Raw genomic sequence first — 16,413 nt, 5'->3', positions numbered from 1 at the left:
AAATTTCTCTTTGATTTCTTTTACTGCCTGTTCTATGTAAACAATGAAAAGGAGAGGGGACAAACTGCAGCCTTGCCTCACTCCTTTCTGGATTGCTGCTTCTTTTTCAAAGCCCTCGATTCTTATCACTGCAGACTGATTTTTATACAGATTGTAGATAATTCTTCGTTCTCGGTATCTGATCCCTATCATCTTCAGAATCATAAATAGCTTGGTCCAATCAACATTATCGAATGCCTTTTCTAGATCTACAAATGCCATGTACGTGGGCTTGTCCTTCTTGATTCGATCCTCTAAGATCAGACGTAAAGTCAGGATAGCTTCACGTGTTCCTACATTTCTTCTGAAGCCAAATTGATCATCTCCCAACTCAGCTTCAACTTGTTTTTCCATTCTTCTGTAAATAATACGTGTTAAAATTTTGCAGGCATGAGATACTAAACTAATGGTGCGGTAGTTTTCACACCTGTCAGCATCGGCTTTCTTGGGAATAGGTATAACAACATTCTGCTGAAAATCGGATGGGACTTCTCCTGTCTCATACATCTTGCAGACTAAATGAAATAACCTTGCCATGCTGGTTTCTCCTAAGGCAGTCAGTAATTCAGAGGGAATGTCATCAATTCCAGGTGCCTTGTTCCTATTGAGGTCACTCACAGCTCTGTCAAACTCTGACCTTAAAATTGGGTCTCCCTTTTCATCAGCATCAACAGCCTCTTCATGTTCCAGAACCAAATTATCTACATCTTTACCTTGATACAACTGTTGGATATGCTCCTGCCATCTTTCTGCTTTGTCTTCTTTCCCTACGAGTGGTTTTCCATCTGAGCTCTTAATATTCATACACCTAGATTTCCTTTCTCCAAAGGTTTCCTTGATTTTCCTGTATGCAGCATCTACCTTTCCCAGGACCATACAGCCTTCGACATCCTTGCATTTCTCCTTCAGCCATTCTTCCTTAGCTGCCTTGCACTTTCTATCTACTTCATTCTTTAATCGCCTGTATTCTTTTCTGCCCTCTTCATTTCTAGCATTCTTGTATTTTCGTCGTTCATCAATCAGGTCTAGTATCTCCTGAGTTATCCACTGATTCTTAGTTGATCTTTTCTTCCTTCCTAACATTTCTTCAGCAGCCCTACTGACTTCATTTTTCATGACTCTCCACTCTTCCTCTATAGTGTTTCCTTCAGCCTTTTCATTTAGTCCTTGTGCAACATGTTCCTTTATGATCTAAGCTACCATAAACTATTTTGACACCTAGACTATTTCTGTACCTTTTGAATCCTCCTCAGGTGTAAACAGTCATTTATTGCAAAGTAAATAGAAGTACATGGGATTGCATAATATAATTGATGTTTTAATATTACTTCTCCTTTTATTATTTTATACCAAGCTGTTTATGTTACTGACTCTCTGAACTTTTTTTTTTCTTTCAGGAAACTGAAGAACAGCACAAAGAAGCATGTGAACGTCTTGAGCAAGAAAAGCAAGAATTGGCTGCACGTTTGGAAGAACAACGTGGAATAGAACGAGCCCTCCAAGCAAGGTTGGATGCTGTTTCGAAGGATGGAGAGCTGAGTGGGCGACAGTTGGCAGCATTACAGTCAAGGATTGCTGTACTACACAGCAAGTGTCTCGATCCTGAGGAAATCAAAATTGACTTGGATTCCTCGTACAAGTCCACAGACTCGACTGGTAGCTATATATTTTATTCATAGTAATGTGCATTGATTTCCTCCTAATGTAAATTGCAAAGTACTGCTGTTAAACTGGTGTTACATTCTTTTATCAGGTACTCAGGTAGATATAATTCTAGAAAGAATTGAGCCAGTGGAGGAAGTTCAGGACAACATGAAAGAAGAAATGGAGAGCTTGCGCTGTCAGCTGAAGAAATCAGAGGAACAACTTAAAGAAAGCCATGAGAAAGTAGATGAGTTGCATCGTAAGTAATTTTCTTGCATACTCAACTAAGGTTTCATATGTCATCATCATCGTCATCATCATTATTTCCCCTTAACCAGCTCCAGCTGTGTTGGGGTATTTAAAATTCTTCTTCTTGTTTTTCTTCTTGATCAAGCCCATCCATCTTCCATCTCTCTCCCTTGCTCTTTTTTGTTCTAATTAGCTTCCATCATCTGTTTCGATATCCTTCCCTTGTACATTCTCTTTTCAAAGTCCAAGCTGTCGTAATCTATTCTTTTTAGTTCATTCATTCAACTATCCTACTTCAGTTTCCTTGCTGAAGTCTCTGTCATTCCTATTACACTTCTTACGCATTTCATTGAACTGGCTTGAATTTTACTCTCCTCTCTCATGTAACTGCACAGGTCTCCACTACATATGCCAGTATGGGTGTATAGTACCTTTTGTACATCACTTCCTTACACTTCCTCGATACCTCCTGCTTCCAAGATAGGTTTCTTACATTCTTGAAGAACGCAATTGCCCGTTGCACCATTTTGCTAATCTCTTTATCCGGCCTTGCATTTTTCATTATTTTTCTTCCGAGGTATTTCAAGCTCTCCATAATTTTAAGATTCTCACCTCCAATATTTATAAATTCCTTTCGCTACTCTGTTACCTCCTGTAATCACCATCGTCTTATTCTTTACACTGAATTTCATACTGTATTTCTCAATGTTCTCATTCATTAAGTCCAGTTGTTCTTGTACTTACTATTTGTTTCCCACACCACAGTATCATCTGCCCATTGATCTACCATTTCTAAATCCATATTGCTCCTCTTCTAACTGTCTATCCATCATTCTTCTCATTCTCCTTTCTACTAGACTGTGGTAGCAGTTTACTGAGATGTGAAAACTGAACTTGGATCATTCCTCTTTCACACTTTCCAATTCTATATTTTGAATGTTATGTTTCAGGATCTCCTGATAATGCTTCTGTACTTTTTTAACATTTAATTTTCTTACCTTTACTTTTTCTCTCTTGTTTCCTTTATTCTTTCTGTTTTTCCCACTTATCATCCTTGTTACCGCTATCAGTAGTCCCCATCAAAAGCTTCTCTTGGAATTGTGGAGTCTTTTGTAGTGCTTCAGTAACAGTGCAAAATCGTATTTTGAATGCCAGTGAATCGGCAACAATGTCATTACTTCCTTTTGATGGAGACCTGTATTTTGTGAAACATCCTGCTGCTAAATGAGTTCTTTTTTCTTCCTATTTTTCCTTTTTTAAATATGGAGTTAAATAGCACAAAACACAAGAAGTGTAGTTCTTCTATACCTTTCAAATTAAAAACTGCATTATTTGCAGAAATACAAGGTGTGAAGCCAGTAGCTGACATGATCAGATATGGCACAAAAGAGAAACTGAAAACGACAAAGGGAAGTGCGGGGTCTTTTTTTCCAATGGTACCAGAAAGGAAAATGACTTGAGATCAATATCGAAGTGCTAGAGTATATAAATAATTTGAAAAATGATGGTTTTTCCGTATTTCATTACATGACTCAAAAAAGAGCAAAATATATTGAATCTCATTTGGTGAAAATGGATGCACTTTTTTCTTCCAGTTTTTATGGCAAATATCTAGGTAGCCTATTCTATGTGAGTAAAAATTTATAATAGAAAAATTAGACATATTAAGGCGACACTCCGGAGATAAAAAGATATTTTTACCTAATGCATGGATTTTAACGAAACTTTGTGTGAATGTCACCTACATAAATGTAGAGATATCATGAAAATTTCATTAATATGCAATTAATAGTTTTTCCAAAAAAGTTTTTGAAATTTTTAATTCCATTTTTTCATGAAATATAATTAACATTATAATGTAAATTTGTCATTAGGTAGATAAAACATCTTTTAAAAACACTATGTATCGATTTTTCTGTACATGATTTATATAAGGAGATATTGTACTAAAGTTTGTGTAAATTTTACGTTCTATAATTTAGGACTTAAAAATCTCTACTAATTGAAAAAATTGTGCAATCAAAAATTCCATACACAGGTTTTTTAATATAGCTCTGATACATATACCATACAAATTTTGTTACAATTGGCGGGAAAATTAAATCAAAGTGCAAGTGACATTTTCTTCCTGATTCATTACCTAAAAGTCACCAGAACCATGTGTTTTTCCTTCCTTTCCTTTCCTAGCAGCTTCTGTATGAATACTGGTAACTCTGGAAGCTTGTTTATACTTCTCCTTCTCCAAAGAATGGAAAATGATTCACCTGCATTTTGTTTTTCACAATGCTACCTTTCCTGAGTCGAAGTTATGGGGATTGTAGTTTCTGTCATGTCATGATTGTTGGGTATAGGTGCAGGACTTACATGGCTTGAAGTTGATACAACACTTTCCTGATGAGAACAATCTGATTCCCATAACATTTCATGACCTTTTGTTGCCGTTTTCTTCAATGGAGGCTCCTGTCTGGTAATAGCTGATCCCTATCTCTTTCCTATCAAAAGTTCAGCAGTTCAACGCTTAGCTAAGGCTGATTTATGTTTATGCATATTGTTTATTCCCTTGAATACAAGCTATAGATTATTACAGCACACTGTCTTTCAATAATAACAATATCTTGACACGCAACTACAAGACGTTACTTGCACACGTACGTCACAAAAGTAAACAGACCACCAAAGAACTCACAAAAAAAAGATTAAACATACAAGAATAACAAAACTTATAGTTGTCGGCCCTGTTGTAGTACCAGGAGGAATACCAATACAAGCATAAAATGTTGCTCAGTGAGAGTCGAGTACTGAAATATTAGTCCGTAACAGGCTTTATAAATGAATTCTGAAATATGGTAGATCTTACAGCTTGAGTCTGTATAAATATATCGGTAGCAGGAGGGGGATTTTGGCCCATCCTATGGATGCATAATTGCAAAGAACAGGCATATTTGATTGAACTGAAACATGACAAATACATCATTACCTAACAAAGCAGTTTAGCAGATGCCATGTCCATTTCTGCTGTGCGCAGACTGACAAACAAAGCATTATTAAAATGATAAATTGTTTGAATTCAGTGAAATAACTTTGTGACAAGAAAGAAGAAACTCAATCCTTTTAATTTCAATCATTAAAAAAATGCCAAAATGACCAAAATATTGATTTTTATCTCGAAAGTGTCGCCTTAAGACAAGCACCATCCTGAACGTGAACTTGAACATGAACAGCATTATAGCAAACCAATAGCGATTACAAACGATATATTGATGGTCTCACTACAATTAATTCCGTGATTGGTCTATTGATTGACAACTAGCATCACCTGTGTGACAAATACATTGCCAGAAAGAAAACATGCAACATCCTCAAGGACTGTGTTCAGTGGCACCAGGGTAATGTGCATGCTGAGGGGTTGTTGTGTTAGTGACTCATTTGTCACGGACATCAGTGATCAGATGCCGCTCAGGAGGCCTGTCCGTGCACACTGTTTTGACCCTGCAGGCAATAACTGTGCTGAGGTTAGAGGTGAGCAGTGTTTGCAACATTCATTCTAGGGTACAACCATGCCCTGCCGACTAGTACATGCTCTTGTTGAAAAACTGCAGCTGTTTAAATGGGGTTGCATTGTGGGCCTGTGGGAACCTGAATGGACGTATTGACAGATTGCTGCACATGTTCGGCACAGTGTATCGGTGGTGTGTCGCTGCTTTCAGCAGTGGCCTGTGGAGCATTCCCACACCTGTAAACCAGGCTCTGGACATCCGCGTAGTACAGGCGCGTATCAAGATAGACGCATTGAGGAACAGTGACAGCAGTGAAATTACGCTTCAGGATGTATAAAGGATAGTAAATAAAGTACATTGTCATAAAGCAGCAGAAATACATGAAATTAGACCTGAATTAATGAAGTTTAGTGGAAAGGCAGGGATTAAATGGGTTCGTAGAGGAATAATATTAGTATGGAATCTAAGTAAGTTACCTCTGATTGGCTGAAAGCAGTAAATCTATATTATAAAAGAACATGTCCTGATTGATTGATTGACTGACTGACTGACTGACTGACTGACTGACTGATTCATCATCGCCGAGCCAAAACTACTGGACATAACGAAATGAAGTTTTGAGAACAAATTTATATTACAATGTAGGTGCTCGCTAAGGGAGGATTTTTGGATATTCCATCGCTAAGAGGGTGAAAATGGGATGTAAAAATTGGTATTTAGAATCTCCTTTAAAAATACCGGGTAGTGGTTGCATGAGAAATGGACAGATCAAAACAGAAATTATGGAACTGCACAGAGGTAAAAGCCCTTGCATTATCACTCACCAAAACTTGACAGGGTCCAAATGAAGCAAAGATCTGTTTCAAGCAAGAGATGGTAGTGCTAGCATTAGCCATACGAGTTGGGAACAGCCATGTAAAATGCAAAAAGGCATCAACACACACAAGTATGAAACAATGGCTGGTCCATGACCTCTGGAAGGGGCCATTGTAATCTGTGAATAACCTCTCCATAGGGCAAGAAGCTTGCTCAGATGACAATAGACCTAGACGAGTATTAGGAGCGGATTTACTGATGATGTAAGTTTTGCAAGATTCAACAAGGGTATGGATTTCACCGTCCATGGATTTTCAAATGAATGTTTATGGATTTTCTCTCTAGTTTTGAAAACCCCAAGATGACCACCAACTGGAGATTCATGAAAATATTCGAAGAGAGCTGGAACTAGGTTAGATGGGATGACAATTTTGGGGTCTCTGTGACTGCGATCAGCACAACGCAAAACACCATTCTTAAGAACATAATGTTTAACATGTTCACCAGCTTTAATCCTGTCAGTAATATCCTTTACTTCTGCATCGTCTTCCTGATGTTTAGCGATATCTTTGAAAAGAAAAGGAGAGTTAGTGAGAACCACATTCACAAAGCCGAAACTTGTTCAGGAAAGGGATCTGCAGGCTCTGATTCTTGATCAGAACTGCCTGGATAGAACATTCTACTGAGGCTATCGGCCACAACGTTTTCAGTGCTAAGAATGTGACGAGCTTCAAATTGGAAAGCTGAGATGCGTACTGCCCAATGCGCAAGATGGCCGGTCCTTCTAGGCTTAGCCAGTACCTAACTTAATGCCTGATTATTAGTTTCAAGATCAAAAGGGAGATGTTCGAGGTACATTCTGAACCATTGTAATGGAAAGACAACAGCTAAGGCTTCCAATTCATAAATGGAATAATTTTGTTCAGCAGTATTTAGACCACGAGAAGCATAAGAAAGGGGACGAAGCCCCTCTTGAAATTCCTGAAGGAGAACACCAGATATACCTGTAGAAGAGGCATCAGTTTCAAGGATGAAATGTTTAGAAAAGTCTGGCACAGCCAGTACAGGGGCATTACATAAAGCAGATTTTAAGTCACAAAAGGCTTCACATTGGGCATCAGCCCACACAAATTCAGCATCCTTTCTTCTTAAGGCATTTAGTGGAGCTGCTCGTTCAGCAAAATTGGGGATGAATTTACAGAAGAAATTAACCATGCCAATAAATCTGGCTACAGCTTTGTCATCTGTAGGTATAGGGAAATTTTGGATGGCAGCAGTATGAGACTGATCAATAGAGACACACTGCCCTGACACAATATGCCCTAAGAAGGACATTTGGGGGTTGTGCGAAAGTAACCTTCCTAGCTTTAAAGGTTAGACCTGCTTTACACAGTTTTTCAAGGACTTCTTAGAGATGGACAAGGTGTTCTTCAAACGTTTCACTGAAAATTACCAAATCATCAAGGTAATTGTATACAAACTTGAATTTTATTGTTTGACAAAATGTTATCTACTAAACGAGAAAGGACAGCAGCGCCTGTACTGATTATGAACGGCACCCTCTCAAATTCATAGAGGTTCCAATCAGTGGCAAAAGCATTGAGGTGCTTGGATTCCTCGGCAAGAGGTATCTGATAATATGCCTGATTCAAATCAAAGGTGGTAAAGATCTTGGCATTAGCAAACCAAGAAAAACACTAGTGCAGATCAGGAAGGGGAACAGACTGAAGGACAACTTTCTTGTTCAACATCCGATAATCAACGACAGGATGAAAACCACCCTGCAGTTTAGGGACAGAAAACATGGGAGCAGAATAAGCTGATTTAGAAGGATGTATTACACTGTGAGCAAGCATTTGATCAATAATAGCCTTAAGGGCTTTCATTTTGGGAGGCGACAGCCGGTATGAAGGAGAGCGCACAGGTACGTTATCAGTGACTTCAATTTTGTACTCCAAAACATTAGTTACACCTAACTTGTCGGTAAAGACATCAGGAAATTTATCTCGGAGATTCCTAAGTTAGTTGCCTGATCATCAGGCAAGTGATCAAAATCAAAAGCTTTGGGTTCACCCGTATCCTCAGGAACAGCATTAACATAAGGAAGAATAGGGGAGCGATTACACAGCTTAAAAATTCTCATGGAAAATTTAAAATGGAAATCATTGTACTGAAGGTCCAAAATCATACTAGTTTTGGCAATAAAATTTGCACCCAAAACGAAAGAACAAGATAAATCTTTCACCACTAGTACTGGCATTTTCCATGTGAAATCACGGATTCTGATTTTAACATCAAGATATCCTACAATATTCAAAGAGCTAGAATTAGCAGTATGGCAGGTTAAAGATACAGACTTCAATGGAGGTAACTTGCAAACAGTTTTCATTGAGTTATACCAGTTCTCACTCGTCAATGTGATGCTATTTCCTGAATCTACCAATGCACAGAAAGGTTCGTTATTTGCCTCTAAGCATATGTAAGGTATTTTACAAGGAGGGATATCAGACATGCCACATGATTGTTGGAAATTGACACTAGGTTCAGACTGGTACCTATTATCAGCCTCAGATTTTGGTGAATCATCCTTTACCATATAGTTATAACAGACAAAGCATGAAGCTACACTTCGAGGTTAACCACAGGAATTGACGGTTAGTCATCTAGAATTACTATTGCCAGCATGCCCAGACCCTAAAGAATTACATGGGCATTGTCTAGAGAAATGCCTATTCAACCCACAGTATTGACAAGAATTATTGTTGGAAGGGACTTGACTCATATCAGGTTTTGAATTGCCTAAGGGCCCAATCTTAGGACAATTCCTCTGGAAATGTTCAGTTGAACCACAAGTATAAAATGCACGAGAATTACATAGCTTTGAAGAAAGTAAAGGAGCGGTTTTGGTAACCTGAGGGAAAGACATGCTCATAGGAGGGGGAGCTAACACAACGAATAGCTGGTTGGCATATCTAATACCTTCGACAGGAACAGTGATAGCTTCCAATTGAGCAAACATTGCTGGTCGCGGTGAAAGAGCAACATATGACCGACAGTTAGGGGCAAGACCTTCAACAATGCCGGCAACCATTTGAGACAGAGAATAGTTAAGCATAAAAATTCCAGCATAGAATTTAATATCCTGAATATACTCGGACAATGACTCATTCAGTTGCTGCACTCTGATATAGTGTTTCTGCATTAACAAAGATAAGGCACGAGAAGGAATAAAGAATTCAAGTACATGTGCATAAAATTGATCCACTGTCCATCTTTCAGAAATGGCTCTAATGACATGCTCAGAAAGAGCTCCAGGTACATGTGGATATAAGACTTGAAACACGTGATCATTACTTAGATTGTACGCAATAGCTTGATCCTTAAACTTAAATAAAAATTGAAGTAAAGAAATAACCTCGTCAATTGAGTTAGCAGTAGACTTAGAGACTCCCTTGAATACAGTAGTTAATGGGTAAGGTAAATTGGAAAAAATCTGGGAGAAGGCAGGTGTATGAGGTACCAGGGAAGGACTAGAGTGGTCCTTGGAAGAGTTACAGTAGCATAGTGACCCTGATTCGAGCGCCCTTAAGAAAAGGATGGAGTACTGAAAGTGAGATTAGAGTTTGCATTAGTCTGTAATGTAACAGGTGCAGATATTCTCATCTGTGAAACACTTTCACAAATTTGAGCATTGACCACTTGTTTAGGGGTTATACAACCTAAAGGAACACTTGGTACCGATGGCACTTGGATAGGAACCTAGTTTTTCACAATTGCATGAGAAACAGGTTGTCACAAATGTAGGCTGACACTGGGACACGGTAGAGTTACAAGGTGGTGTAGCAATGTTAGCTGGCATTCCAACATGCACAGAAGACACATTACGTGAATAATTTACTGGCACCAAAGCGCTTGAAATGAGAGCAGAAGAAGATCCCTGGCAAACATTACCCACATTAGATTCCTAAATAACAGTAGCACTAGTGACCACAGTAGAAGCTTGAGAAGCTACAGATATAGAACCAAAATTAACACTTTCACTTTCACACGATTTAGAAGAAGTAGACACTTGAAACTCAAAACTTGAATTAGGCAACTCATTCCCTTCAAGCAAGCCTACAATTTTGTCAGATATCCTAGAAAATTGTATCAATAAAGATTCACACTCCTGCCGCTCATCTACTGGCAGATTGAGAGACAGCAAATCCCGAATCCGATCCATATAATGCTGTAATTGCTCTTTAACGTGTACTAATTGACGTGAGGGCTCAGGAGAACAAAAGGACACAAGAATGGCATTAAATTCGGACAATTTATCTCCAATCACTGCCAAAGACTCGCACAATCCGTCCATATTTAACACAGGAATAGTCACCGGTAAATTTAGAGACTGTTTCAACAGGCTCATTTCATCTCTAACATTTCCTGTAGAATTCAATTTACGAATTCGAAGTTCGTAAATTAATTCTTCCTTTCTCAATTGAAAAGGATTAGGAACAGCACGAGCCATCCTGACCGCCAGGAACTAAAATTCAAGGAGATTTAATACCTTAGAATTTAAGTTTTTTAGGTTAGCTAAGACGATTACCGTTAACTTTTCTCTCGTCTGTAATGCACGGTCTGCTACCAATATATAAACGGCACCCAGTTACACGACACGTGGTAAGGAAATAATAAACCTTAAATTTCATGGAATTTGAACGCTCTTAAGACAAACAGAATGCACCGAATGGAACTGCATCAAGAAACAAACAAGTAAAAATCAGGTTGACCAACTTGACAACTATAAGGAAGGATGTGGAGCAGGCGTGGAAACCCTACTGGGGCCATGGGGAGATGTGTGTTGTACTTACTTACTTACTTACTTACTTACTTACTTACTTACTTACTTACTTACTTACTTACTCCATGGCTCTATGGTCCTTTAAGGACCTTGGCCTCCTTGACCACAGCTCTCCAGTCGTCCTGGTCTTCAGGACGCCTACGCCACCTCCTGACTCCAACGGTCCTCAGATCAGTCTCCACATCCTCCAGCCATCTCATCCGGGGCCGAACTCTCCTTCTCCTGCCCCCAGGGTGTCCTGTCAGTGCTTTCCTTGGAAGTCTTCCCTCCTCCATCCGTTGTACATGCCCCAGCCATCCAATTCGTCTCATTTTGATTGATGTCACCAAGTCCGGCTCCTTATACAATAATCTTATTTCTTCATTTGTTCTGATTCTCCATAAATCTCCCTCCTTCACCAGTCCAAATATCTTCCTCAGTACTTTCCTTTCCCACACATTTAATCTCCTCTCTGTGGCCTCAGTCAATACCCATGCCTCACTCCCATACATAAGCACTGGTTTAATTATTGTTTTGTAGAGTGTCAGTTTTAATTTCCTGCTTAAGTTTTTACTTCTCAGATGGGGATACAGTGCCGTGTAGGATCTGTTGGCAGCCTTAATTCGATTTACAATATCTGTCTCAACTTTATTTTCTGATGTTATTACTGACCCAAGATATGTGAAGCTATCTACTGCTTCAAAGGTGTAACCATCCACTTGGAGTTTTTCAGTGTTCCTTCCCTTTCTCTCCGTTACCATATAGTTAGATTTAGCCTCACTTATCTCCAAGCCCAAGGACCCAGCCACATCTTTCAGCTCCCTCAAGGCAGTTGTAAGTGCCTCTTTACTTCTAGCAGATATCACCACATCATCTGCATAAGCCAAAATTTGGATCAGTCTATTGTAAATATTACCACCCGGATTAGTAGGAACTGATCTTACAGCTTTCTCCAACACTAGATTAATTAACACTGGTGATAAGGGGTCTCCCTTCCTTAGGCCTTCTTCGGTTCTGAAAGATCTTGTCGGACTTCCCTGCACTTTTACCTGACTTCTGCTGTTCTCCAGGGTCATCTTAATCAATTTTATTAACTTCTGTGGGAAGTTAAACTCCTTCATTGTTTCCCACAATGTCGTATCTCTTAACTTTGTCATAGGCTTGTTTAAAATCTATAAAAAGATGCCCTAGTCGAACGCTGTATTCATATATCTTTTCCAGAGTCATTTTCATGGTGAAAATATGGTCCATTGTCGATCTTCCAGGTCTGAAACCAGCTTGGTACTCCCCTATAATTCTTTCTGCTCTACTACTAACTCTCTTTGTTATGGTTGTAGAGAGGATTTTGTATACTATACTCAGTAAGGATATACCTCGATAATTCTTGCATTACATGCATGACCCCTTCTAATGTATAGGACATATATTTGCTAGTGTCCAGTCCTCCGGCATTGTACCTGTTTCCCATACCTTCTTAATTATCTCGTGTATTTTCTTCACCAACACTTCTCCTCCATGTTTTATCATTTCTGCTGTTATGAGGTCATTCCCTGGGGCTTTACTGCTCTTCAATTGTTTTATAATATCTCTTATTTCTTCAATCGATGGTGATCCATATCGTCTTCATCCTCATCTCCATTCTCCTCATCCCTCTCTTCCTCCTCACACTCATCTCCATATTCACCATCCTCATCTCTCTCTGAAGTTTCCATACGGTCTGATCCTTCTTTTTCTTCATTTATTGGTCTGACAGAAAGTAATGTTTCAAAATGTTTTGCCCATTTTTCCAGAATTGGTTCTTTCCCAACAATGAGTCTATCAGTCTCATCCTTAAGCATATTCACTCTGGGTTGATATCCCTTCTTTACTTGTCCAACCCCATGGAAGAATTTTCTGCCTTGTTTGTTTTCAAAATTCTTCTGCATTTCATCCACTTTCTCCCTTTCTGGTATTCTTTTCTTGTTCCTTATCAATGTCTTTGCTATTCTCCGTTTCTCTTTAAAAACTGCCATATTATTTCGAGTGGGTCTCTGTAGCATTCTTTGTCGGGCAAGATTTCTTTTTCCAGAACCTTATCCACTTCTTCGTCATACCATTTATTTCTACTCTGTTTCCTTCTCTCTCCAAGTACTTCCTGCGCTGTTGTATTTATTGCTAGCTTGGTTTCCTCCCACATTGTGTTGATGTCCAACTCTCCATTTCTGCCCATCTGTAGCTTTCTTTGCAGCCGGTCTCTATACTCTTCCTCCTTTTTCTCATCCCTTAACAGTTCTACATTATAGATCTTGCTCTGCTCAGCTCTGTCCCTGGGTTTAATTGTTAGTCTTTCTCGGAACTTGATCCTCACCAGTATGTGATCTGAATCACTGTCTGCACCACGCATGCTTCTCACATCCATTATATTGGAGGCATGTCGCACATCTGTCAGCACATGGTCTATCTGGTTCTTTGTCAGACCATCCAGTGATATCCATGTCTCTTACGGATCTCCTTATGGGGAAAACATGTGCTCTTAATCACCAGCTCCTTGCTAAAGGCAAAGTCGATCAATTTCCACCCGTTTTCATTTGATTCTTGGTGTTTACTATGATATCCTGCCACTGGGTGGTTTTCTTTCTCTTTGCCTACTTTGGCATTATAATCCCCTAGGACAACTTTAATATCATACTTGGGCAACTTGTCATATACTTGCTCCATTTTTCATAGAAATATTCTTTCTCTTTCTCATCGGCATCCTCTGTTGGGGCATGGACACTAATTAGTGATATGTTGGCAAATCTCCCTCTCACTCTTAACCGGCATAATCTGGGGCTTATTGGTTCATATTCAATCACATTATGACTGACCGATTTCTAAACCATAAACCCTGTTCCTATTCTATTTTCTTCCTCCCCACTATTGAACAAAATATAGTGCTGTAGATCTGTCACCTCGATTGTCTTCCATCTTATCTCCTGTAATGCTGCCACATCCATCTGATATTTAAATAATTCCTCCTCCAATTTTCTACTAGCCCCGGCCTGAAAGATACTTCTCACATTCCATGTTCCAATATATCCATATCGTTGCCATTTAGCACGCTTTAGTCGTCGTAAGTTTGGGACCGTCTGGTTATCTTGATTTGGTTTCTGAACAATATGTAGTTTCGTGGTAGTGGAGTTGTTAGCCCCACGTACCAACCCTCAACCTGGAGGACCAGGGTATCACTCTTAGTCTGGATCATCACCTTAGACCTGTCCGGCTTGGGTGGCCCTACCAGGAGCATATGCTCCCGCTGGCCTAGCTCTAAGGATCATTTGACCACGCAAGCCTCCAAAACACCCGGCAAAATGTATTTTGCCTTCGTCAAGGTGGTGATACCATCAGGAGGGATGTGTGTTGTGGTTAAAAAAAAATCAACAGTGATCCCTTGATCTGTAGATATTTTTTCCAGAATTAATGTTACAAAACAGATTTTCAACAATCAAATAAAATCAGGTTTTCGTAGTCAAAACAAACAAATTTAGATGTAATTTACCAAGGGCTATTCCCTTAAAACAAAGAGGTTAAAGGAAAGACATACATTAACATAAGGCAACTTTCAGAATAAAATGATTAAAGGGAATAGGAAGCACATGATGAAAATACAATATTAAATGAAAGTTAACAATGCTTTCAGATAATCACACTATATAATGGAACAAGAGAGAAACCAGAAATGATAAAATGTGATGCAGAGTCTAGTTTAACTTACTCTCACACCAAAAACACTTCTGGTGTGGAGCAGAGAAAAAATTAACGTACATCAAGTGCTACAAAGTTACTGGAGGCAAACCCCTAGGGAAATAAAATTTATTAATTAATTATGCTGTTCACAAAACCAAACGAAAAGGGGAATTGCCTCCAAAATCAAACAGTCGGGCCCAGCTGAAAAGCTAAGGCATCTGAATAATTGAATGGTGAGTGTGGGCGTGTTGGGGTAAACTTCTACAGTGTACAAAAAGAAACGGTTACATTGAATTTAAATTGAAGGCGAAATGAAACCAATAGTGCTTACCCCAAGGCGGGCCGTCCCGGGTGGGACGATCGCAGAAGTGCGTCCACTTGCTAGGCCGGATAGAAGCAAAAGATCTCGAAAGCTTACCTAGCTCTCTCGAGGAGGGAGAAGCTGGCCCCGGTCTGATCACCAGGTAACCAATCAGGCCACAGAAGCTCACCTATTGCCACCCACATTCACCAATCAAAACACCTGTTATTTTCTCCAACACTGGGTGAGTTGGCCGTGCGGTTAGGGGAGCGCAGCTGTGAGCTTGCTTCCGGGACATAGTGGGTTCGAATCCCACTGTCGGCAGCCCTGAAGATGGTTTTCCATGGTTTCCCATTTTCACACCAAGCAAATCCTGTGGCTGTACCTTAATTAAGGCCATGGCCGCTTCCTTCCAACTCCTAGGCCTTTCCTATCCCATCGCTGCCATAAGCCCTACCTGTGTCAGTGCGATGTAAAGCCACTAGCAATAAATATAATATTTTCTCCAACAGAAATATTTATCGAGAACCTTCCATCTTAGGAAACTAGTAAACAACCAGAATATCCTTCTAGAATCAAGAGGGGTAGACTCCACCTGTTCCGAAAATCTGAGCCACGAGAGTTTCACAATGTTACAAAATATACCCAACAATAACGATAACGGCCCTTTACAATATAGCAATTACAAATTTTACATATTAATAATAGTTACATATCCAAACGACTGTCTTCTATAAGTCCACCAGTCCAAATACAACACTTTTATTTCTTTTCTTAAAAACTGTCACAGTACATATGTTGTATACAAAACTTGGTTTAGGAGATAGGAAACCAAAAGTTTATCATATTTACTTCCATTTTGCATTGAAAAATTTGTAAATTGAACAACATTATCATTTTTAGAAATATTTCTATTGTTGTCTTTTCATTCATACCCTTTTTTTACACTTTTCTTTAAACTCACTCTGCACTTACACACAAATACTAAAATCAATTGGCAAAAAATTAGTCACTCTCATGCACATGCACAGATGGATCGTTATGCCTGTATGGATGGCGCAGCAAACGAGTCTCGTGCTCAACCGCACATGCACTGCCTCTCTGTGAGCATAAGGTAATAGCAATCAGTGAGACAGTGCTGTTTCAAGCAGACAGTGTACATCATCATGTGTAGATGTAAGGATGTAAGGGGCAATTTGGCCATGCCTGTGACCATACGGTGTGTGAAGCTGCTGGATTTGTTGGTGTTTCGTAGTAGATTTTTCAACGTGTCTGCAAGGAGTGGTGTACTACACAAGGCCACGAAACAGGTCAGAATTGTGATCATTAAAAGTTCCTGA

The 16,413-nt window shown here is 39.3% G+C and overlaps 1 protein-coding gene across 6 annotated transcripts in view; it reads left to right on the top strand.

Annotated features, from left to right (window-relative positions):
* Positions 1-16,413, top strand: part of LOC136864441 (sarcolemmal membrane-associated protein) — a 700,905-nt gene that overhangs the window by 376,884 nt on the left and 307,608 nt on the right. For all 6 annotated transcript variants that reach the window (XR_010859312.2, XM_067141439.2, XM_067141440.2 and 3 more), the window contains 2 exons: positions 1,437-1,695; positions 1,793-1,942. Coding sequence is in view for 5 of the 6 variants with exons in the window: in XM_067141439.2 (XP_066997540.1) it covers positions 1,437-1,695; positions 1,793-1,942 (409 nt within the window). In the remaining variant the exon portion in view is untranslated. The remainder of the gene's footprint in view (positions 1-1,436; positions 1,696-1,792; positions 1,943-16,413) is intronic.

The sequence above is a fragment of the Anabrus simplex genome, chromosome 2 (genome assembly GCF_040414725.1).
Source record: "Anabrus simplex isolate iqAnaSimp1 chromosome 2, ASM4041472v1, whole genome shotgun sequence".
In the NCBI taxonomy this organism is placed as follows: Eukaryota; Metazoa; Arthropoda; class Insecta; order Orthoptera; family Tettigoniidae; genus Anabrus; species Anabrus simplex.
This window is presented reverse-complemented; position numbering and strand designations above follow the sequence as displayed.